Genomic DNA, 19,617 nt, shown 5'->3' on the forward strand with positions numbered 1-19,617 from the left:
GGTTTTATTACTAAAACCCTTTATGACCCTACTCAGGGCAGTGACTCAGACCAGACTAAAGCTTTCATGACTTTGAAAACTAAACCTAATCTAGAAAAACTTTTCACTCTGTATGTTGATGGAAGGAGAGGACAGGCTTTGGGAGTCAACCCATTCCTTAGCACCTCACCCCAGGTCAGTTGATGTTTTTATTCAAATATGCTTACCTTGATCTATACGCCTGATGAGGTTCAGGCTCTGGAAACCTCCCTGAACTCCCTTTGAATCACCCCACCTGGACTTTCATACTCAAATTTGCAGATAGCTTCCCCTGGAATCTTGCCATGTAACCTGGCTTTTCATACTCAAATTTGTAGCCAGGACCTCCTGAATCTTTCATGTTCAAATCTGTTTCCCTAGGCCTAGCCTGGCCTGCCATTGTCTGTTACCACTGCATTGCCCCACCTACATTCCACCCAACCACATCACTAGTTTCCCCAATCTCCTCAAAACCCTCCCTAAACCCCTCCTCCCATCACCTGAGACTACCAGACCAGCTCAGCCCCCCACCCCCCAGCTCCCTCCTACACTCTTTTCTGTATTTAAGGTCCATCATGCCTCCATGTAGGCCCTCAGATTCAATCCAACTCAGACTCTGTGTAGTCAAGATTCTATCTGGTGGAATACAAGCATTACAAATGCTTAAGTTCCTTAAGAGTCAACCTAAGGTTGCGAATCTTTAATAAGCTTTGTTTTCTTTGGCTTTAAGAAGGCTTGTGTGGAATTCATTCGGCAGGACCAGACGTGTTGGTATTTCGGGGTCTCCAGCACCCGTCATCCTCATCACTAACACATGCCCTTAAAGGCCGAATTTTAAGTCTACTACACCTTATGGGTGGATCTGCCCTTAAATAGTAAAACATCCCATTTATCCTGCTGGGATCTGATTTTAAAGGAGCCACAACCTCTATCCTCAAACTCAGCTTTGTTTGGCTGTAAATCCCCAGCTCGCCTGCAAATCTCCAGCTTGCCTCTGCCTTGCTCTCCCCCTCCCAACTCCTAAAGTCCTCAATCTTTTCTCCAATAAGAAATCAGATGTGAGTATGATTGAGGAGGAGGAGCTTTCAGAGAAGACCAGGCTGGGGGCGAGGGGGTGGCCCACGTGGAACAGGAGCTCTGGGGTGGAGGGTGGCAGCCTGGATGGAGTCTAGGGCAGAAGAGGGGTCATCCCGGTGGCCAAGGCTGTCCAGGTGACAGAGGGCAGGGCTTGGGGAGGAGAGGGAGAAAGGGTCCTGGGTGTTATTGGAGGAAAGGGCCCTTCCTGGGGGCCTCAGAGGCTGGGAGGAGCCTTCCGGAGTGGGCGGGCTGAAAACTGGAACTTGTGCTGAAATTGTTCTGCCTTCTTCCCTGGAGCTGAGATCTTTCTGCCTTCTACCCTTGTACTGGAGCTCCCTCTGCCTTCTTTCCTCAGATGTGGGATCACTGTCTTCTCTTGGACCTGAGATTTCTGCCTTCTGGAGGCCATCTCTGGGTGCAGGTGCCAGGTAGGTCTGAGCCAGCCCCTCACAGACCTGCTGACTGTTCATCCCATTGGGTCTCATCCTCTCCCTCTGACCCTGTGGTGAGTCTAGCTTCAAATCCCCCTGGAGCAACCCTCCCTCCCCAACCTGGTTCCTGGACAAGCTTCCTCCTGCTAACTCTTTTCCAGACTCCCGATTGTTGAGGTCCAGGGTGGAGTGCTGTTGACAAGATCAGGAAAGACCTTTGGGAAACTGTTCTTTGAGACTGTACTCATTATCATCCGCAATGGCTCTCCATGCCCCCCAGATGTTGCTGTCTCCTTGAGACCAACGTGAGAATTACAGAAAATGAGGGATATGTAAAATAGATGTCCTCTAGGCCAACAGTCTTTAAAGACAATAAGACTGGCCAAATCACTGGGACAGGAGATGAGCAGAATGTCTCGTAGGCTTGCAGTTTCTGTCTATAAATACCTTGACCCTCAGATCAATAAACGGAATTGGTCTATCTTTTCCAGCCTCCCGTGGCTCTTTTCTTCAACCACATCACCGAGCCGTGTAGGGACGAGGGCCTTCCGCTACACCCGATCACTTCTCAAGAGTCTGGGGTTACACCTCCCCCAGATTTACGATGGAATTTTTGAATTTTCACAGAATTCAAACATTACCCTCAGGGACCCAGGAATCCGGTCTTGAATGAAACACAAGTGAAACTCCTGAGTGACCCTCGAATTGCCCGAGTGAAGGCCTGGATCTGCCTCCAAGGAACTGGGCCCCTCAGGCCTTTTTTTCCTTCAGAGACAAGATTTATTGTGTTGCCAATGGAGGAGGGTGAGATTTTTTGTTTTTTTCAATCTGCCCGTTTGGTTGGGTCAACATTGACTTTTATACAGAAAATGAAAGAATGGTGGGCATATTTGGGTGGAGTTTGAGGGGTGGGAGATTTCCTGTGGTAATCCTGAGGTAAAGGAGAAGGGGCCTGGGGTGATTCCAAGGTAACCCACTAAGTAGGGTTGGGTTTGGTGGGGGCCACAAATACAGGATAATTGAGAGGATCATTCCGTGTCTAGGTGAGGGTGGGGGAAAGGTCAGGACCTGGATTGCTCTCTTCTGCTCAGGTCCTTGACCCAGTCAGAGGGAGCTCTCTGATTCAGGAGCCACTGGGGCTCTGACTGCTCTTATCCCGTATGGTATCCCAAGCACCTACTGCCCCTTGTTATCTGAATGAGAATGGGGGAAAGGAAGGGAAAAGAATAGTAGTAGGAGATGGTGGGACCATCTTTGTCACATCTGACCCTATGTCTGGGATTCATTCTCTGTCCTGCGGGCAGGGCCCCACTCCCTGTAACTTTCTGTAGGCCAGGCTCCTGCCCCGGGATTCTTCTCTCTCCCCAGCTCAGTTTGCAGAAGACTAAAGCCTGACCCAGGCTGGGAGTGTGGAGCCAGAAGGAATGACCCTTGGAAGCTGCAGACCCCCAAGTCAGGTGAGTGCACTCTGTCTACAGACTTGACCCCCATAGACAGAATAAAGAGGCCATTTCCATAGACAAAGAGGATTATCTGTGAGGCTGGCAATCCCCTCCCTATGGACTGTTTCTTTACAAAAATAGGTAGGAAATTGAAAACAGCCCTAACAACACCATCCTGTTCTCTGTCCTTTGAATTAATCCATGGCATATTGACATTACAATCACTAATTACCCCTCATCTCCACTTGCTGCCCTCCTAAGACCTTTTCACTCATTCCTCTCTGTTCTGTTGCATCTTGTCTTTGCTCCTGTATCCATGCAGACACTTGACACTCACTAGCTGTGTGACCTTGGGCAACTCAGTTAACCCCAATTGCCTCATCCTGGGTCATCTTCCCTCATGCTCATGAATGTGTGGTCACTGGATTCAGATGACTCTGGAGGAGGTGAGACTGGTGACCTGGACAGCCCTCCCTCACTCAAAACACAGTCAAGTGCAAGTCTTGTCATCATTTCACTGATGTATGTGATTGTAAAAAATGAAAAGGATGACTTCAGAAATACCCAGAAAGACTTACTTGAACTGATGCGACATGAATTGAACACAACCAGGAGAATCTTGTATACAGTAGCAGCAATGTGGCTCAGTGAAGAACCGTGAGTGACTTAGCTCTTCTCAGCAATGCAGTGATCCAAGAAAATGCCCAAAGGACTAATGCTAAAGTCTACTATCTGTCTCCAGAGAAAGAACTGATGCTTTTCACCATACAGACTGGAGCATGCTGTTTTTCAACTCTTTTCTTACATTCTTTTTCTTTTTTTTTTCCAAGTCTTTTTGTGCAAAACTACTAATACAGAAATGTTTTCCATGATTGAATATGTACAACCTATATCTTATTGCTTATTATCTACATTACGGGGGAAGGAGTAGAGGGAAAGAAGGATAGAATTTGGAGCTCTAAAATTTTAAAAACAACAAATATTAAAAAGTAACATGTAGTAGAGGGAAATAATTTTTCAGAAAATGTAGAAAAAGAAAATTGAAGTTGTCCACCATTCAGCATGGCACCATCCACTGACAGCAGCAAATGGAGAAATTGTGAATCTTCTTTGAAACCCATTTGAATTCTCTTAAGGAGACTCTGAAGGTCATGTGGCAAAGTACTGAACACTGAGGTCCTTTCTCAGGTTAGATTGCCAATCATTCACATTCTGCAGCAGGGAGCACAACTCTGATGGACTGGCCATGTTTTTCAAATGCCAAAAGGATGTTTCTCTAAAAGACTATTTCATGGAGAACACATGCAAAGAAAGCACTCAGTGTGGTCAGAAGACATAGTAGAAGGCCATATTCCCAAGGTCTCTCTGAAGAATTTTGGAATCAGTGGTGAGACATGGGAGACAGTGGCAAAGGACCAGCCAGCATAACTTATGAACATCAAAGAACAAGCTGTGCTAGCAAAGCAGAATTGCAATATTTCAAAAGAATAGTGAGATGTGCAAATTGAGAGGCATCTCCACCACAAATGTTCATGGACACTATTTGTTGCCACCCTGTGGTAGAGCCTTGTGGCCTCTATTAGTCTGATCATCCATGTCACACATTGGACTTCAACCCTTACATAGTGATGTCCTTTCAGTCTGCTTTGAACACAAAGAAAAACAAAAATGAACAACTCTAGCTAAATACTTTCATAACGAAATATGTTATTGACAAATGAAAGCAATCATAAAGAAAAGGCATAAGATGTTTTGGCCATGACAGATTATACAAAGGGCAGCCCCAAGACACTGTAATAACAGATAATTCTCCTTCACTTGGCTGGAAAGTCTCATCTCCTTCAGTTCAGTCTAGATTGTAATTAGTCTATCTTATAAATCCTTTTCATCTTTTATCTAGATAACATTTTGTTTCAAGCTCTCAGGAAATTAACTAGATTTTTTCTTCCCTCTCTTTTCTATAGGAAACATTCTCTCCCTCACATCCCAGAATATGCTCTACTTGGCAGCTTCTCACAAACCTGACAGAATATTGTTGATAAAATATTATTTTTTATCAGTTCTGATAAGGAAGAAATTTCACTTTTCTCTCTCTTCCTTGGTTTTCCTATCTCACAGACAAAAGACACATTTGTCCCAGATTCCATAGTAACACATTCCTCCACTTTATTCCAATTGATCATTTCAAATATGTCTCTCAAGTTTTCACTGAGCTCTTAATGACTGGTTTTAAATGCTGATTCTCACTAAACTAGGATAAGACTTTTAAGTTAGTCCAATTTTTGTGCTTTAGTTTCCTCTTCTCACTTGACGAGGGTTAGACTGCCTGAATTCTGGAGGGTATCTCAGGTCTAAATCTTGAGACTCCTGATGGTTTAGGAGCTGGTGACATTCCAGGATGTGTCTGTGGACTTCACTGCTGAGGAATGGGACCTCTTAGACCATCCTCAGAAGCAGTTTTACAAGGCAGTCATGCTGGAGAATGCCCACAACCTGCTTTCCTTGGGTAAGGACATTTCCCCTGGCCACTCTTAGTCTGCTACCAAAGGAAATATCTTCATTTTTCAGTGTGCTGACATTGGAGCACTTATCTATTACTAGAAAGGGAAATGTGCTGGTCTCCATTGTCCAAGAGACAGGGTGTTTTTGCTGTCTGGTTTTCCTCTAGAAGGTCAGTACATTGTGTGAAGATAACACATATGTTCTGTTGTTGCTCCTGAAGCTGTCTCTTGGCAATTCTAGGTAGCTTGAGGTAGATCAGTGTGGAAGCATCTCAGATGTAGAACTAATCCTATGGATTATTTAGCCCAACCTCTCCCTGGATATTAATTTTGTCTGCCATTTATATGAAAAGTGCTCAGCCTGTTTCTCTTTGTAACCTCTTCCTCTTTGGGATGGGCCAAGTATTTAGGATATCCTTCTTTTTGAAAAGCATCAATTTGTAAGTCACAATTTCTAGTTGTGCCTAGTGTCTCACATTTGTCCTTAATCTTTCTTTAAATTGCCTCCACCATACAGCACAGGTGGTGGGAAAGGACAGAGGGCAATAAGCCTTTCTTTTCACTTGCTGTTCATCAGCTGTGGGGTTAAGTCTTTTCTTTACAATATTATGTTATTGGCTGATACTGTTATCCCTATCTGGCATTTGAGAAAACTGAAGCAAACAGAGGCTAAGTGACTTGTCCACACACATAGTTAGTAACTCTCTGAAGCTGGATTTAAACCCTGGCATTCCTCACTCTAGTCTCAGGCTTCTCTTCATTATACTACCAGTTGCCTCTAATTTCTAGATAATGGGAACTCTGCAGTGAGTCCATTTTCCTATCAAGAAGCTGCACTATGTTCAAATTTTCTGATTCCCAGTTGGCTCCATGATCTCCCCCATCTTTCCCCAAAGTTCTCAAAAATAAATGCTGCGGAAACTATGCTTAAGGACTTCTGGCCACCATCTTGTCATCCTTGATTGCATGCCCCTATCAATGGCAGGAATAAGAGACTGGCCAAGAGTTAGAATTTGACTAAGGTTCATCAATTTCCCCAAAAGGAGAATCTCACCAGAAGAGCACTGATTTGCTGAATGAACAGTAGCCAGGTTTTCATAGGTTTCATGGGGTGAGGAGTTGAGGAGGAGACAGAGCCAGAGCTGATCCATCAAGCTCTAATTTGCTGAAACTCAATGCTGATCTGGCACATCCTTTTTCGGTTCCTTGGATTACAACCATTAATGGAAGAATAAGCCAGATGTTTGTGAACATGAAGGAGTGAGTCTCTAAATGGAGTAGCTTTGTATGTACACTGTTTTCCCTAAAGAGAACTAAATTCTAAATATTTCTCCATGTTCCTTCCTTTTCACACATTATCAGGGCTTCCAATTCCCAGAGAATATTTGGTTTCTTATTTGGAGCAAAGGGAGTTGCCATTGATGTTGGAACAAGAAGGCCTGAGGAGCTGCTGTCCAGGTGAGTGAGGTAAAAGCAGGCACATGAGAGCTGTGTCTCTTGGTGTTGTAGCTAAGCAAGTGCTAGATTTGGGGGAAGGAACACCTGAATTGGGATTTCTTTTCAGAGACTTTTAGCATTGAGTCTGTGCACAAGTCACTGAACCCCACTGATTCTCAGTTTCCTCATCTGTAAAATTGGAAAGTTAGATACCATGCAACTAAGCATTCTCCTACTGATAAATCTATAATCCAAAAAAAAAAAAAAGCATTATTTAGAATTTGGGGGCATGGAACTTTCCTGAAAGTACAAAAGGGGGTTAGGCTTTTAAATATGGTCTCTATCTTAGGCATTTTTCTCATCAGTGAATACTTAGAAAGTTTCTGCTATGTGCCATACCCTCTCTTAAGCAATATAAAGAGATACAAGGAAGATCCCTTGCTCTCCTAGTGTTCACAGACTGTGTGGGCACATGACATGCCAGCAATCATGTAGAAACCTGTTAATGGACAAGACAGATTGGATCTCATTGAGAGAGGGAAGGTGCTACAGTGAAGGAGGACTGGAAAGGCTTATTGTGGAAGGTGGGTTCTAGCTGGGGCTCCAGGGAAGCCAGGATGGTATTCCATGGCGGGAGAGGGCTTAGAAACCCCAAACATTTGGAAGGCAAAGTGTCCTCTTCACAGAACAGAAGTGAGGCTCAAACCAGTGGATTATAGCATGTTTGGTGGGTATGTGAAGGGAACGAATATTTACAGGAATAGCAGAGGGGTATGTAAAGGGAGAATAGGTGATTAATAGCCTTAGAACAGATTTTATATTTGATCATTTTCCTAGGGAGCCACAGGAGATTGTTGAGAATGTGGTGATATGGTCAGTCAAGAACTTTAGGAAGATGATCTTTGTAAGTGAATGGTGGAGTGTAGGGACAGTTGAAGCAGCTGGACCAAGTATAAGGTTCTTGGAATAACTCTGGTGTGTGGTGTTTGGAACCTGAATCAAGACAGTGGAAGGGTTGGGAGAGAAGGGTGTGTATGGGAGAGATGATATCTGGGTGGAATCACAGGACTTAGAAGAAGATTGAATATGGGGGACAGAAGTGTTTGTGAAAGTCACTGAGGAATGCATGACACCTCATTTATGAGCCTGCTCTAATGGGAGGATGTATTGGAGAGCATTAGGAAAGTAGGAGGATGGGAGGGCTGAAGGAAAGAGAATGACTTTTGTTTGGGGAACATTGAGATTAGTGTTGCTAAATCCCAGAGAGAGTGAGAGAGAAAAAGAAGGGTGATTGACTGTGAAAAGCTGTAGAGAAGGAAAGAAATATGAGGATGAAGAAATGACCTGTGAATTTAACAACTTGGAAGTTTTTGGTAATTTTGAAGAGAAGAATTTCAGGTGAACAATGAAACTGGGAGCTAGACTGCAGCAAATTCCAGAGAAAGGAGATGGAGACACCAGTTGTACCTGGGCACCTCCTGCTATTTAGCCAAGAAGCGAAAGAAAGACATTGGAAAAATCTCTCTGGGATTGAATGGGTCAAGGGATCATGTTTTGAGCATTAGAGAGAAACGCTTTGTAGTAGTAGGGAAGGAGTCATTAGTGTGGGAGAGACTGGAAAGTAGTGACAGAAGGGAATGCTGGAGGGGGCAGTATACTGAGGAAGATAAAGTCCTGGAATCAGTTGGTTAAATGTGGAAAGGTGTTTTCTTTAGCTAGCAGATGGAACATCATTTCATCTGACTCATAGAAGATGAGGAGGATAAGATAGTTGTTGATAACTATCCAATTTTTTCTTTTGTTTTTAAATGTTATTTATTTTTAGTGTTCTACAATCACTACCATAAAACTTAAGATTTTTTTTTCCTACCTACCCCACACCTTCCCACTCCCTCCCCAAGATGGCATACAATTCTATATAGAATCTACACATACGTTCCCATTAAATACATTTTCACTGTAGTCATGCTGTATAGAAAAACCAAAATGAATGGGAGAAAGCATATAACAAAACATAATACACGCAAAAAAATGATGTGCTACATTCTGCAGTTGAATTCCATAGTTCTTTCCCTGGATGTGGAGGATATTTTGCCTTAGGAGACCATTGGGAATGTTTTTTTTAAGTCCTTCATTGCTATGAAGTTTCAAGCCTACCAGAAAAAACTCTCACATACTCTAGTCGTTGCTGTGCACAAAGTTCTCCTGGTTCTGCTCTTTTCACTCAGCATCAGATCATATAAGTTTTTCGAGGCCTCTCTGAAATCTTCTTGTTCATCATTTCTTATAGCACAACAGTATTCCATTACATTCACATACCATAATTTATTCAGCCATTCCCCAGTTGATGGGCATCCCCTTGATTTCCAGTTTTTGGCCACTACAAAGAGTGCTGCTATAAACATTTTTGTACATGTGGGACCCTTTCCCATTTTTATGATCTCTTGGGGATACAGTTCTAGAAGAGACATTGCTGGGTCAAAGGGTATGCACATTTTTGTAGCCCATTGGGAATAGTTTCAAACCACTCTCCAAAATGGTTGGAGGAGCTCACAGCTCCACCAACAATGAATTACTGTTCCAACTCTCCCACATCTATCATCTTCCTGTTTTGTCATGTTAGTCAGTCTGATAGGTGTGATGTGGTACCTCAGAGTTGTTTTCATTTGCATCTCTCTAATCAAAAGTGCTTTAGAGTATTTTTTCATATGATTATAGATATCTTTAATTTCTTCCTCTGAAAATTGCCTGTTCATATCCTTTGACTATTTATCAATTGGGGAATGACTTGTATTGTTGTACATTTGACTTAGTTCTCTATATATTCTAGAAATGAGGCCTTTATTCCTGAGATTAGATGTAAAAATTCTTTCCCAATATACTACATCCCTCTGAATTTTGGTTGCATTGGGTTTGGATGTGCATAAACTTTTCAGTTTAATGTAATCCAAAATATCCCTCTTGCACTTCATAATGCTTTCTATCTCTTCTTTAGTCAAAAATTCTTCCTTTCTCCATAAATCTCATAAATACACTATTCCTTGGCTCCTCCACTTTGTCCATAGTATCAGTCTTTATACCTAGATCATGCACTCATTTGGACTTTATTCTTGTGGACACTGTCAGGTATTGGTCTATATGTAGTTTCCACCACACTGTTATCCAGTTTTCCCAGCAATTTTTGTCAGAGATTTAGTTCTTACCCGAGAAGTTGGGATACTTGGGCTTATCAAACAGCAGTTTGCTGTATTCATTGCCTACTGTGTCTTGAGTACCTAGCCTATTCCACTTGTCTACTCTTCTGTTTCTTAGCCAGTACTAAGTGGTTTTGATAACTGCTGCTTTATAATACAATTTGAGATCTGGTAGCGCTAGGCCACCTTTCCTAGCCCTACTTTTCATTAGTCCCTTTGATATTCTGGACCATAATCCAACAATATGTTGTTTACAAGAAACACATTTGAAATGGGGGGATACACACAGGGTGAAGGTAAAAGGTTGGAGCAGAATATATTTTGCTTCAGCTGATGCAGAAAAAGCAGGGGTAGCAATCCTAATCTCAGACAAAGCAAAAGCAGAAATAGCTCTAATCAAAAGAGATAAGGAAGGAAACTCTATCCTGCTAAAATGCATTGTAGCAATATCATTACTAAACATTTATGCTTCAAGTGGTATAGCATCCAGATTCTTAGAGGAGAGGTTGGAGGAGGCAAAGGAAGAAATAGACAGCAAAACTATACTGCTGGGGCACCTCAACCTCCCCCTCTCTGAACTGGAGAAATCTAACCTAAAAATAAACAAGAAAGAGGTTAAGGAGGTAAATAAAACTCTGGATAATATAGATATGATAGATCTCTGGAGAAAACTGAATGGGAATAGAAAGGAATATACCTTTTTCTCAGTGGTACATGGCACATATACAAAAATTGACCATATTCTAGAACATAAAAACATCACAATTCAGTGCAGAAAGGCAGAGATAGTTAATGCTTCCTTCTCAGATCATAATGCAATCAAAATTATATGTAATACAAAGCCAAGGAAAGATATACCAAAAATTAATTGGAAACTAAATTATCTAATCCTAAAGAAGGAGTGGGTTAAACAACAAATCATAGAAACAATCAACAACTTCATTCAAGAGAATGACAATAATGAGATAACCTACCAAATCTTATGGGATACTGCAAAAGCATCTCTTAGGGGAAACTTTATGTGTTTGAATGCCTACATGAATAAAATAGAGAAAGAGGAGATCTCAGCTACATGGTTTTCAATCCTTTCACTCATTTGTGAGTCATGATCCCATTTGGGGTTTTCTTGGAAAAGGTACTGGAGTTTTTTCCCATTTATTTTTCAGGCTCCTTTTACAGATGAGGAAATCAAGGCCAAGACCCCTAAGTGACTTGCCCAGGGTCCTAACTGTAGTAAGGGTCTGAAGCTAGACTTGACTTGAGTATTCCTAACCAGTGCTCTCTCCAGTGCACCACCTAACTACCCCAAGGGAGTCAGGGAAATGTCAAAGGATACTCTTGCCCCAGTGAGGTCCACCCTGAAAATACATACCCTAAGTTTCTGGTGTACTCATGGAGCCTAGTTTTATGATTGTCTCTCTTTCCATTCAGCAGCATCTAAGTACTAGCAAAGGCTGTTGCCTCACTTAGAATTAATTCAAAGATATGCTTTATCTAAATCATCTACCTGTGTCCCTTGTTTGATCTCTAAGACTCAGTCTTTGACCCCTTCTTGGAGAATTGTTGGGCAGATTCATTGAATTTGACAGCCACTCTCAGTCTGATGAAGTGAATAGTAGAAATTCCCAGGTGTTCCATAGTATAAGATGCTTCAGGAGCCTTAAAAGAAGTCTCTGCAATCTTTAGTATAGACCTCATCTGGTCCCATGAGGGTTAGGACCAGATAAAGTTCACTCAGATAGGAGATAAGGTGCAAGAGAGTAACAGGGCTGAGGCCAGAACCTGCATTTGCCAAATAAGAAACAGAAGAGAATACAGGAATTGAGGTAGAATCTGGGCCCTGATGTCAGTCATGGACCAGTCAGTCAATAAACGTGGATTAAGCACCTCCAGTTTTTGAGGCACCTCACATTTTAGGAAGGGAAAAGGTGCAGTCCCTGGTGTCAAGAAGCTGCCAACTTGTCACAGAAACTTGAAAATGGTTGAGAAAAAGCAAGAGATGAGGAACCTTGGTCTTAGGTGATCCAGGGGAAGGAGAGTTTTAGGAAGCAGGAGGATAATCTAGTCCAATGGGATACAATGGAATAAAGGGGAATTCAAGGAGTGAAATAATAGTTTAAGGAGAGGAGAATTAGGGAAAAAAGATTCAAATCAGGACAAGAAAAAATCCAGGTACACCTCAGAGATATTACAGAATCAATTCCAAATCTCAGCAGCAAAGCAAATATTGCAATGAAGTGAGTCACCTGTACTTTTGTTTTTTGAGTACATATAAAAATTATGTTTATGACATACTGTTGTCTGTTACATGCATAATATTATTTTGCTTTTTAAAAGTACATATTTTAATTTGGAAATATTTTATTGGTAATAAAAACTTACTGTATCTGAGCCTTCAGTGGGTCCCAAACTTCTTTCTGGTGGTAGCTCTGATCCAGTGTTGCTGGCTATTGACTCATCAGCATTGTCATTGCTCAGTTGCCATGGCAGTTTCTAAAAATAAGGCAACAGAGGTTACCATATTGGTAGAGATTGACTCTTCTTTCCCCTTGAACTTAAAAACCCCACTGTAGACGTAAATTGTCCTAATTTCAATATTTTTGTGTCTCAGAGAATAGGAAGACCCAAAGGGAAGGGAGAAAAAAGTCGAGCATACTAAAAGATAACATTGTTTCTTAAAAAAAGGTAGAACAAAAGTAAGTACCATGGAGAAGGCCCATCTAGTTCCGTGGGCAGAACATGCCCACTTGCAGGATTTTTCGTCTAGTCTCAGCTGCAGGGATAGTTTTCATTATCACTCAGCCATTCTGAGCTGATGGCCTGACTTTATGTTGTAGTAAGGATGTTGACTCTGCCATTTTCACAGGTATTTCTGAGGCTCCAATATGACTGTCTGCGAAGCTCTTTGCAAGTTAAGTTATCCTACAAATCTGAGTAATGGCATTTTCAAACAATTGTGATTGTGTCTTTGAAGACTTTTATCTTTACCTGGGGACGTATCATGTAGATGAGTTTATTTTCCTGCAATGGAGGGAAAGGTTTATAATTATGTGTGTGTGTACATGTGTCTGTATATATGTTTTACTATTTGTTTTTGTTTTTTTTTTTGCAGAGGGAACGATTAGACCTAGAAGGGAAGAGACTACTGAAAAGCTAAGGATTTCTGTGAAGGAAGGACACCAAAAAAACCTCATGAGTGACAGTTCCTATGCCTTCACTGGGAGAGAACTCTGTGCTATAAATGATGGAATCCACACAAGAGAGAAACCTCATGGTTGTCATCATTGTGGGCAAACCATGGGTCAACAGTCATCCCTGATTTACTTTCAAAAAAGTCATACTGGAGAGAAACCATATGAGTCTCATGAATGTGATGTACATTTTAGTGAACACTCATCCTTCCTTTTTCATGACAGTATTCACAGTGAGAGGAAACCTCAAATGTAATCAGTGTGGAAAGTCTTGGAGTTGCAGCTCTAGTCTTGCTGTACATCAGAGCATGGAGACTAGACAGCAGCCTTATGAGTATGATAAACTTCTTAAGGCATTCACACAGAGCTCTAATCTTTCTCAACATCAGATAATCCACAATGGTGAGAAACCTTATGAATGTAATCACTGTGGAAATGCATTCAGATTTAAACATGATCTCACGTACATCAGAAAATCCATAAGGGGGAGAAACCTTATAAATGTTCTTCATGTGGAAAGGCTTTCACACAAAGCTCCACTCTTGCTGCACACCAGAGAATCCACACTGGAGAGAAACCTTATGAATGTAATCAATATGAAAAGACTTTCAGACAGAGCTCAAGTCTTGTGGCACATCAGGGAATCCACACTGGAGAGAAACTTTATGAACGTAATCAATGTGGAAAGGCTTTCAGACAGAGCTCCAGTCTTGCTGGACACTGGAGAATACACACTGGAGAAAAGCCTTATGAATGTAATGAATGTGGAAAAGTTTTCAGTTCTAGCTCCACTCTTGCTGTGCATCAGAGAATCCACAATGGTGAGCAACCTTATGAATTTAAGCAATGCAGAAAGGCTTTCAGAAAACTAAACTTTCAGACTAAACTCCCTGCTTGCTGCACGTAACAGACTCTACACTAGAGATATATCAAATGTGACAAAACTTTTTAGATACACTCTAACCTTACTATACAATGCTGATGAAAGTAAAGTTGAAGAGACTTAATTTCCGGGTAATCATTTAATTATGGCCAGTTAACAGTTAATAAACAGTGGTCATTTAGCTGTCTCTTACAAACCAGACATGAATCATGGAGACCTTTCAACACTTATATGCCTCAGATAAGTGGGAGTTTCCAAAAGGCATTAATCAATTCTGATTAGTTAAAACTTAATGAGAAAATAAGTATTATAATGAGATTTGGACTCATTCTAATGAGGGACTGGTTTGGGGGGGTGGCATGAACCTTGACTCAATTTTGGACAAAGAGACTTACTTCTATCCAGATCACCCTTACCTAGGGCAATCTGGACCAGATGGGTCCACTGCCCCTCAGACCTGTTTGAATAAAACACAATGGGCCAGAATTCACCTAGAATAAAATCTGTAAAAATTTTGGTCAGATCTAAATTTTCACAATTGTACAAGTCTTGCCCAAGATTTCATCTGATCATCAACCCTGCCCCTCAAAGACTGGTTGAATCATAGTGGCCAATCTCTGAATGAGGAAATGGGGAAAAACTTTAGTCCTAATTCATTAATTGTTTATTGATATGGGAGAAATATTCATCTCTAACATCAGAAAATCCATTCTAAAGGTCATATCTCATTAATGTAATCAGTATCAAAAGTGTTCAAGCTAACATTGTCCTTTATTTCCTATCAGAATTCACCTGAGATAGCAACCATATTCTCAAAATGAATGTACAAAGACATTCAGATGGACTATGGAGCATGTTAGACATCAGAAATTTCACATAACAGTCAAGCACTGTCTGGAGTCAGGAAAGGTCTGCAGTCAGAGACTATCTCTTCCTTCCTATCAAGGATTCCTAGTGGAGGGAAGACTTAGGAATGTGCTCAATGAGGACCTGCCCTTCCTTGGAGGAGGCAGGTCAGTAGACAGCACAATGTTGACAGTAGAAGGAAGCCTTGTAAAAGCCACAATTGTGGCAAGGTCATCACCTGAATCTCATAAATTTTTGTTTGTGTGCTCCAAATGTGCGTTGAAGAAATCTTCCTAGAGATAAAACTGATGGATCTAATTAATGAGCTGTCCCCTCTCCCTGTAGCACAGGCTTCATCAGACATTGTATATTTCATATAGTGCATGAAACCCTAAAAAGGGATTCAATTTATCTCAGAAACCCCAAGGTTTCTCAAGACTTCCCTAAAATATGCCATGACTCCCTAGGGTGAAGCCTGCCACTGGCTTCTTCACTTTACTGCATTCTCCCTCTGTGGTGAGACACCCTTCCTGCTCATCCTTCAAGCTGTCCTAGGCTGGTAATCTGCTTCACTCCTCTACAACTGATTCTGAGCCATTATTGCAAGGTTGTTTTCAAGGGAATCTGGAAGAGCCTAGACAAGTCAGTGCCTCACCTTACCATTTTGGCTCCAGTAGTCCTTATGCCCATGTTTTCAAGCAATACTCCCTTGATAGGTCAAATTTTCTTGAAAAGGTCTTTGTCTTTCCCATTCAATTGTTCTGTTTTGTTGCAATGCTCATTCAAGAAAACCTCATCTCTCCTTGCTAATCTCATAAATTATGAATTCATTTGGGGGAAATCTCCCCTTTTCCCTTTCCTTCTTTCCTTAGCTATTTGTAAGGCCTCATCAAACAGGAATTTTTCTTTGTTGGTCTTTTGCTTAGGAATATATTTAGTTGTTGCCTCCTGTACAATGTTAGGAACCTCTGTTAATGGCTCTTCAGCCACTCTGTCTCCCAGACCTAATCCCCTCCCTCTATGCATCACTGTCATTTCCTATCCATAAGTCATCCTATTTTATCATATCTTTAGGGTCTAATGGTTTTCCCTGTTTTCTTCCATTTGAGTCTGAAGTTTGCAGGTAGAAGCTCAGGACTTGAGCCTCAGTCATCTGCAGATTCACATTTTGACTGATTGTGTGGAATGTGTCCCCACTCTGCCTTTTCCCTAGAGTATTTTTCTGCAGTTTTATGGTTTCATATAACATTGGCCTCTTTGGAGTCAGTGGTTGGAAGATATGATTGTTGTTGTGGTATTGAATGGTTTTCCTTGGATTTGAACAGCACTTAAGTGTATGTGGCAAAAATCTTGCTGGAGATAAAAGCGATCTAATTAACAGGGTTAAGTCTCTTGCTCAAGCCCTCAATAGATTTCCCTACATAAGAAACCTCATTAAACATCTAAATTTACTTACTCTGATTAAATCCCTAAAAATACAGCTTTTCTCCTTGAAATCCTGATGTTTCTCATTATTCTTCAATAATATTCCTTTGAACGAATACATTGTAATTTCTTTACCTATTCAACAGTTGATGGGCACTCATTTTGAATTTTGGTAGAACAAAACTTTCTGGTACAAATACTTTTATAAAGCAAAACAGTCGATCTAGAGCGTTCGCATTATAGCTGGACAAAAGGTTTTTCTGCGTAAGTCGACAATTTGGAGAATGTATTCAACTGAACTGATGTCATTTAAATGGCAACAAGTCTTGTTTTAAGTTTCTGGTCAGAACAGTAAAATTGGTTTTCAATCTGTAATGTTACTTTTGTTATGCTTCAAAATTTCATTGTGGTTTCAGGAAATTATTTGGTAAGTAATGTGAACTTTAAAAATCATACCTAGTGGGTGATGCAGTTACGTTCTTCGGAAATTCAATTCTCTTTTGATCTGGATGCTGTGAAATGGTGAGTTAAAATGTAGGAGAATGTGATTACAATGTTGAAAAGCTGCTAAGTATTTAATTGGATGTATTTAATTTAAAAAAGAAAAATAATAACTTAGCTTTTAGGAAAAGTAGAACAGACGTAGATTCTCATTCTTTGGAGACTGACCAAATGGTTTGGGTTACCACATCTAAGCCCTGGGACAGAAGTTGCTTAAAGTAGTTGATGAGGTAGAAGCCCAAGCCCAGACCTTTTTCCCTTGGATCAGAAGGGCTTTTGTCCCATTTGTCTGAAGGGCCCCTCAGGTTGATAAAGTGGTGGAGCTGCCCCCAAGACCCTGTCCTCCAGTCTTCTGAAGACTTGGAACAATGGGAAAGCCTGGGTGGTGGCAGTGCTCACACTTTCTCCACCTCTCTCACCAAGCCCTGGGCAAAAACAAAGACTGAAGGTAAGGTTACCCACCTTAAGATGGTTAAGTTCTCTGCTTTAGCCAGTTACTCTGGCCCTAACCACCCCTTGACCCCCTGGGTCATAGACATTGAAGGGGAAACTCAAGAATGTCTCCAGCCTACTAGAGGATCTGTTGTTTAAACATTCCTTCCTTATGTCCTCCTGTTGCTCTGTCCCCTTGTTGGAAAGGAGGCTAATGGTGAAGTTGGGGGAGCCAGTTTTCTCTAGTTAATCCTCCCATCTCCTTTTTCCCTCTGTTCACTAAATCTCCCCATGTTCTCTTGAGAGGGTGGGAGACAGTGCAGCCAATTGCTTGGGATCTGGGAACTCCAGAGGGAGCTACTTCTGCCACCCCACCTGTTGTTAGCCTCTCAGACCCTAAAGTGCTCCTCCATCTCAGCCAGTATCTGATTAAACCTGAGGGCTGGGATGAACTACAACCTTTCATTGAAAAATTCCTTAAGTATAAAATCCTTGTCTCTTGTTCATCTCCATGCAACACTGCAATCCTTCCTGCAAAAAAGCCTCATGGACAATACTCACAATTTATTTTTGCCTTTCCATGTAACCCTCCTTTATTTGGCCAGGTTTCAGTAAGGGACGTAAAGGACCTGAAACTAACAGGTAGTAGCTTAATTCAGTGTGTGGGGGATATTCTTATCTGTAGCCCCACCCAGGCGGGTTCTTTGGCTGCTGCCACTGAAGCCCTTAATTTCTTGGGCATTGAAGGTTATAGGGTCTCTTTGAACAAAGTCCAGATAGCATGCCAGTCCATAAAGTATCTAGGCCCTGAACTCAGGCCCACCTCTCACTCCCCAACCTCTGAGCTAAAAAGGACCATCCTGTCTATCCCTGTTCCAGCCACTAAGAAACAAGTGTCAGTGTTTTTAGGCATGGCTGGATTTTGGAGACTCTGGATTGCTACTTTCAGTTTTTTGCTCAACCCCTTTATGACCCTCCTCAAGGCACTGAGTGGGATAGGTTTCGTGAAGACTTCTCAGATTGTAATTCTTCTCCCAGGGGTGAGGTAAGACTGAGAGGCTCAAGGTTACTATATTTTTAGAACAGAATAGTTCGATATAAGGATGTAAAACTGTGTAGCACATTAGGGTCTCAATGATTGGATAAAGTTTACCTAATTCTTCAGTGTCTTCATTTCAAAAGGGATTGGTTAGATTTCGATCGTATTCTCAGCTAATGAGAATAATGGTCAGTGGGGGGGGAGGGCCTTGCATTAGGGTCTGTATAAATCACTGCCTTTTCTTTGTCTTCTGCTTTCCTACTCCAGGTGAACTGGTGTAGGATTGTCCTGATTCTTGAGAATCTAGTAAATAAACTTTCTGTCATCACTTTGAGAGGCCTCTGAGTAATTGATTTAAGTAGGGATCTGAGCCAATCCACCGACTCAGACCAGGCTAAAGCTTTTGAGACTCTGAAAACTAATTTGACCACCACTTCAGCACTGGTTCTACCCAAGCTAGAAAAGCCTTTCACTCTGTATGTTGATGAAAGGAGAGGACAGGCTTTGGGAGTCTTAACCCATTCCTTAGGACCTGACCCCAGGCCAGCTGTTGTTTTTATTTACTCAAAATATGCTTTCCTTGTTCTCTATACCCATGGAGCAATCTGGAAAGAGAGGGGATATCTGCCAGCAAAAACCTCCCCTATCAAATATGCCCTTCTGTGTTTTAGCCTTGCCATAGTCGTCTTTAATTTTCTCCACAGACGTTATCTTTTGTGCCAGGGAGATTGTCTTTTCTTTATACTCCTTGTGTGCCTGTTTGGTCTAACCTCCTTGCCAGGTTCGTCTTTTCCAGAGTGCAAGCCATCAACTTGCAGATGACAACCCAGGCTATATACCAACCTCTGACTGAATCCTAGGTCTCCAGCCCACTGGACCTGGCACCACCCAGGTTCTGAAATCTGACCCCTTGAACAGGACCCATCGAGGCAGGGACAGCTCTATACCCCTTGCCAGCAGGAAGCAGTTTTAGAAGCTGAGACCTTCGCCCCTTACCACAAAAGAATTTGGGTCTAATCTGTTTGAGGGGGGAATGATGAGATACAAGCCCAAGCCAAGACTTTTTTCCCTTGGATCAGGAGAGCTTTTGTCCCATTAGTCTGAAAGGCCCCCAGAAAGTCTGGCCTTTGAGGGGTAGCTCCTTGGATTCCCCTTCCATTTGCGCCAGTGATGGTGTTCAGACTCTAGAAACCTCCTTGA

General features: G+C 41.8%; 1 protein-coding gene and 1 long non-coding RNA gene across 5 annotated transcripts in view; one reads left to right on the top strand and one right to left on the bottom strand.

The window, feature by feature from the left end:
• LOC140522114 (uncharacterized) overlaps positions 1-19,617 on the bottom strand; it is a 52,962-nt gene that overhangs the window by 32,597 nt on the left and 748 nt on the right. For both annotated transcript variants that reach the window (XR_011973216.1, XR_011973215.1), the window contains exons 2-3: positions 16,902-16,957; positions 12,483-12,593 (exon numbers count right to left, since the gene is read on the bottom strand). This is a non-coding gene — a long non-coding RNA (uncharacterized lncRNA). The remainder of the gene's footprint in view (positions 1-12,482; positions 12,594-16,901; positions 16,958-19,617) is intronic.
• LOC140521996 (uncharacterized) lies at positions 1,106-18,751 on the top strand. Of its 3 annotated transcripts, none has more exons than XR_011973208.1 (6): positions 1,106-1,229; positions 1,451-1,523; positions 2,154-2,330; positions 2,831-2,983; positions 6,832-6,927; positions 13,213-18,751. XR_011973208.1 is itself a non-coding variant. In XM_072637086.1 (6 exons), the coding sequence occupies exons 2-6, from the start codon at positions 1,451-1,453 to the stop codon at positions 13,545-13,547; spliced, it is 807 nt and encodes a 268-aa protein (XP_072493187.1). In that variant the 5' UTR covers positions 1,106-1,229; the 3' UTR covers positions 13,548-18,751. The 3 variants fall into 3 exon arrangements, 1 of the variants encoding a protein (XP_072493187.1); XM_072637086.1 differs by having other exon boundaries at positions 2,858-2,983; XR_011973209.1 differs by having other exon boundaries at positions 1,116-1,229; positions 2,018-2,330.

This window comes from Notamacropus eugenii, chromosome 1 (genome assembly GCF_028372415.1).
Source record: "Notamacropus eugenii isolate mMacEug1 chromosome 1, mMacEug1.pri_v2, whole genome shotgun sequence".
In the NCBI taxonomy this organism is placed as follows: Eukaryota; Metazoa; Chordata; class Mammalia; order Diprotodontia; family Macropodidae; genus Notamacropus; species Notamacropus eugenii.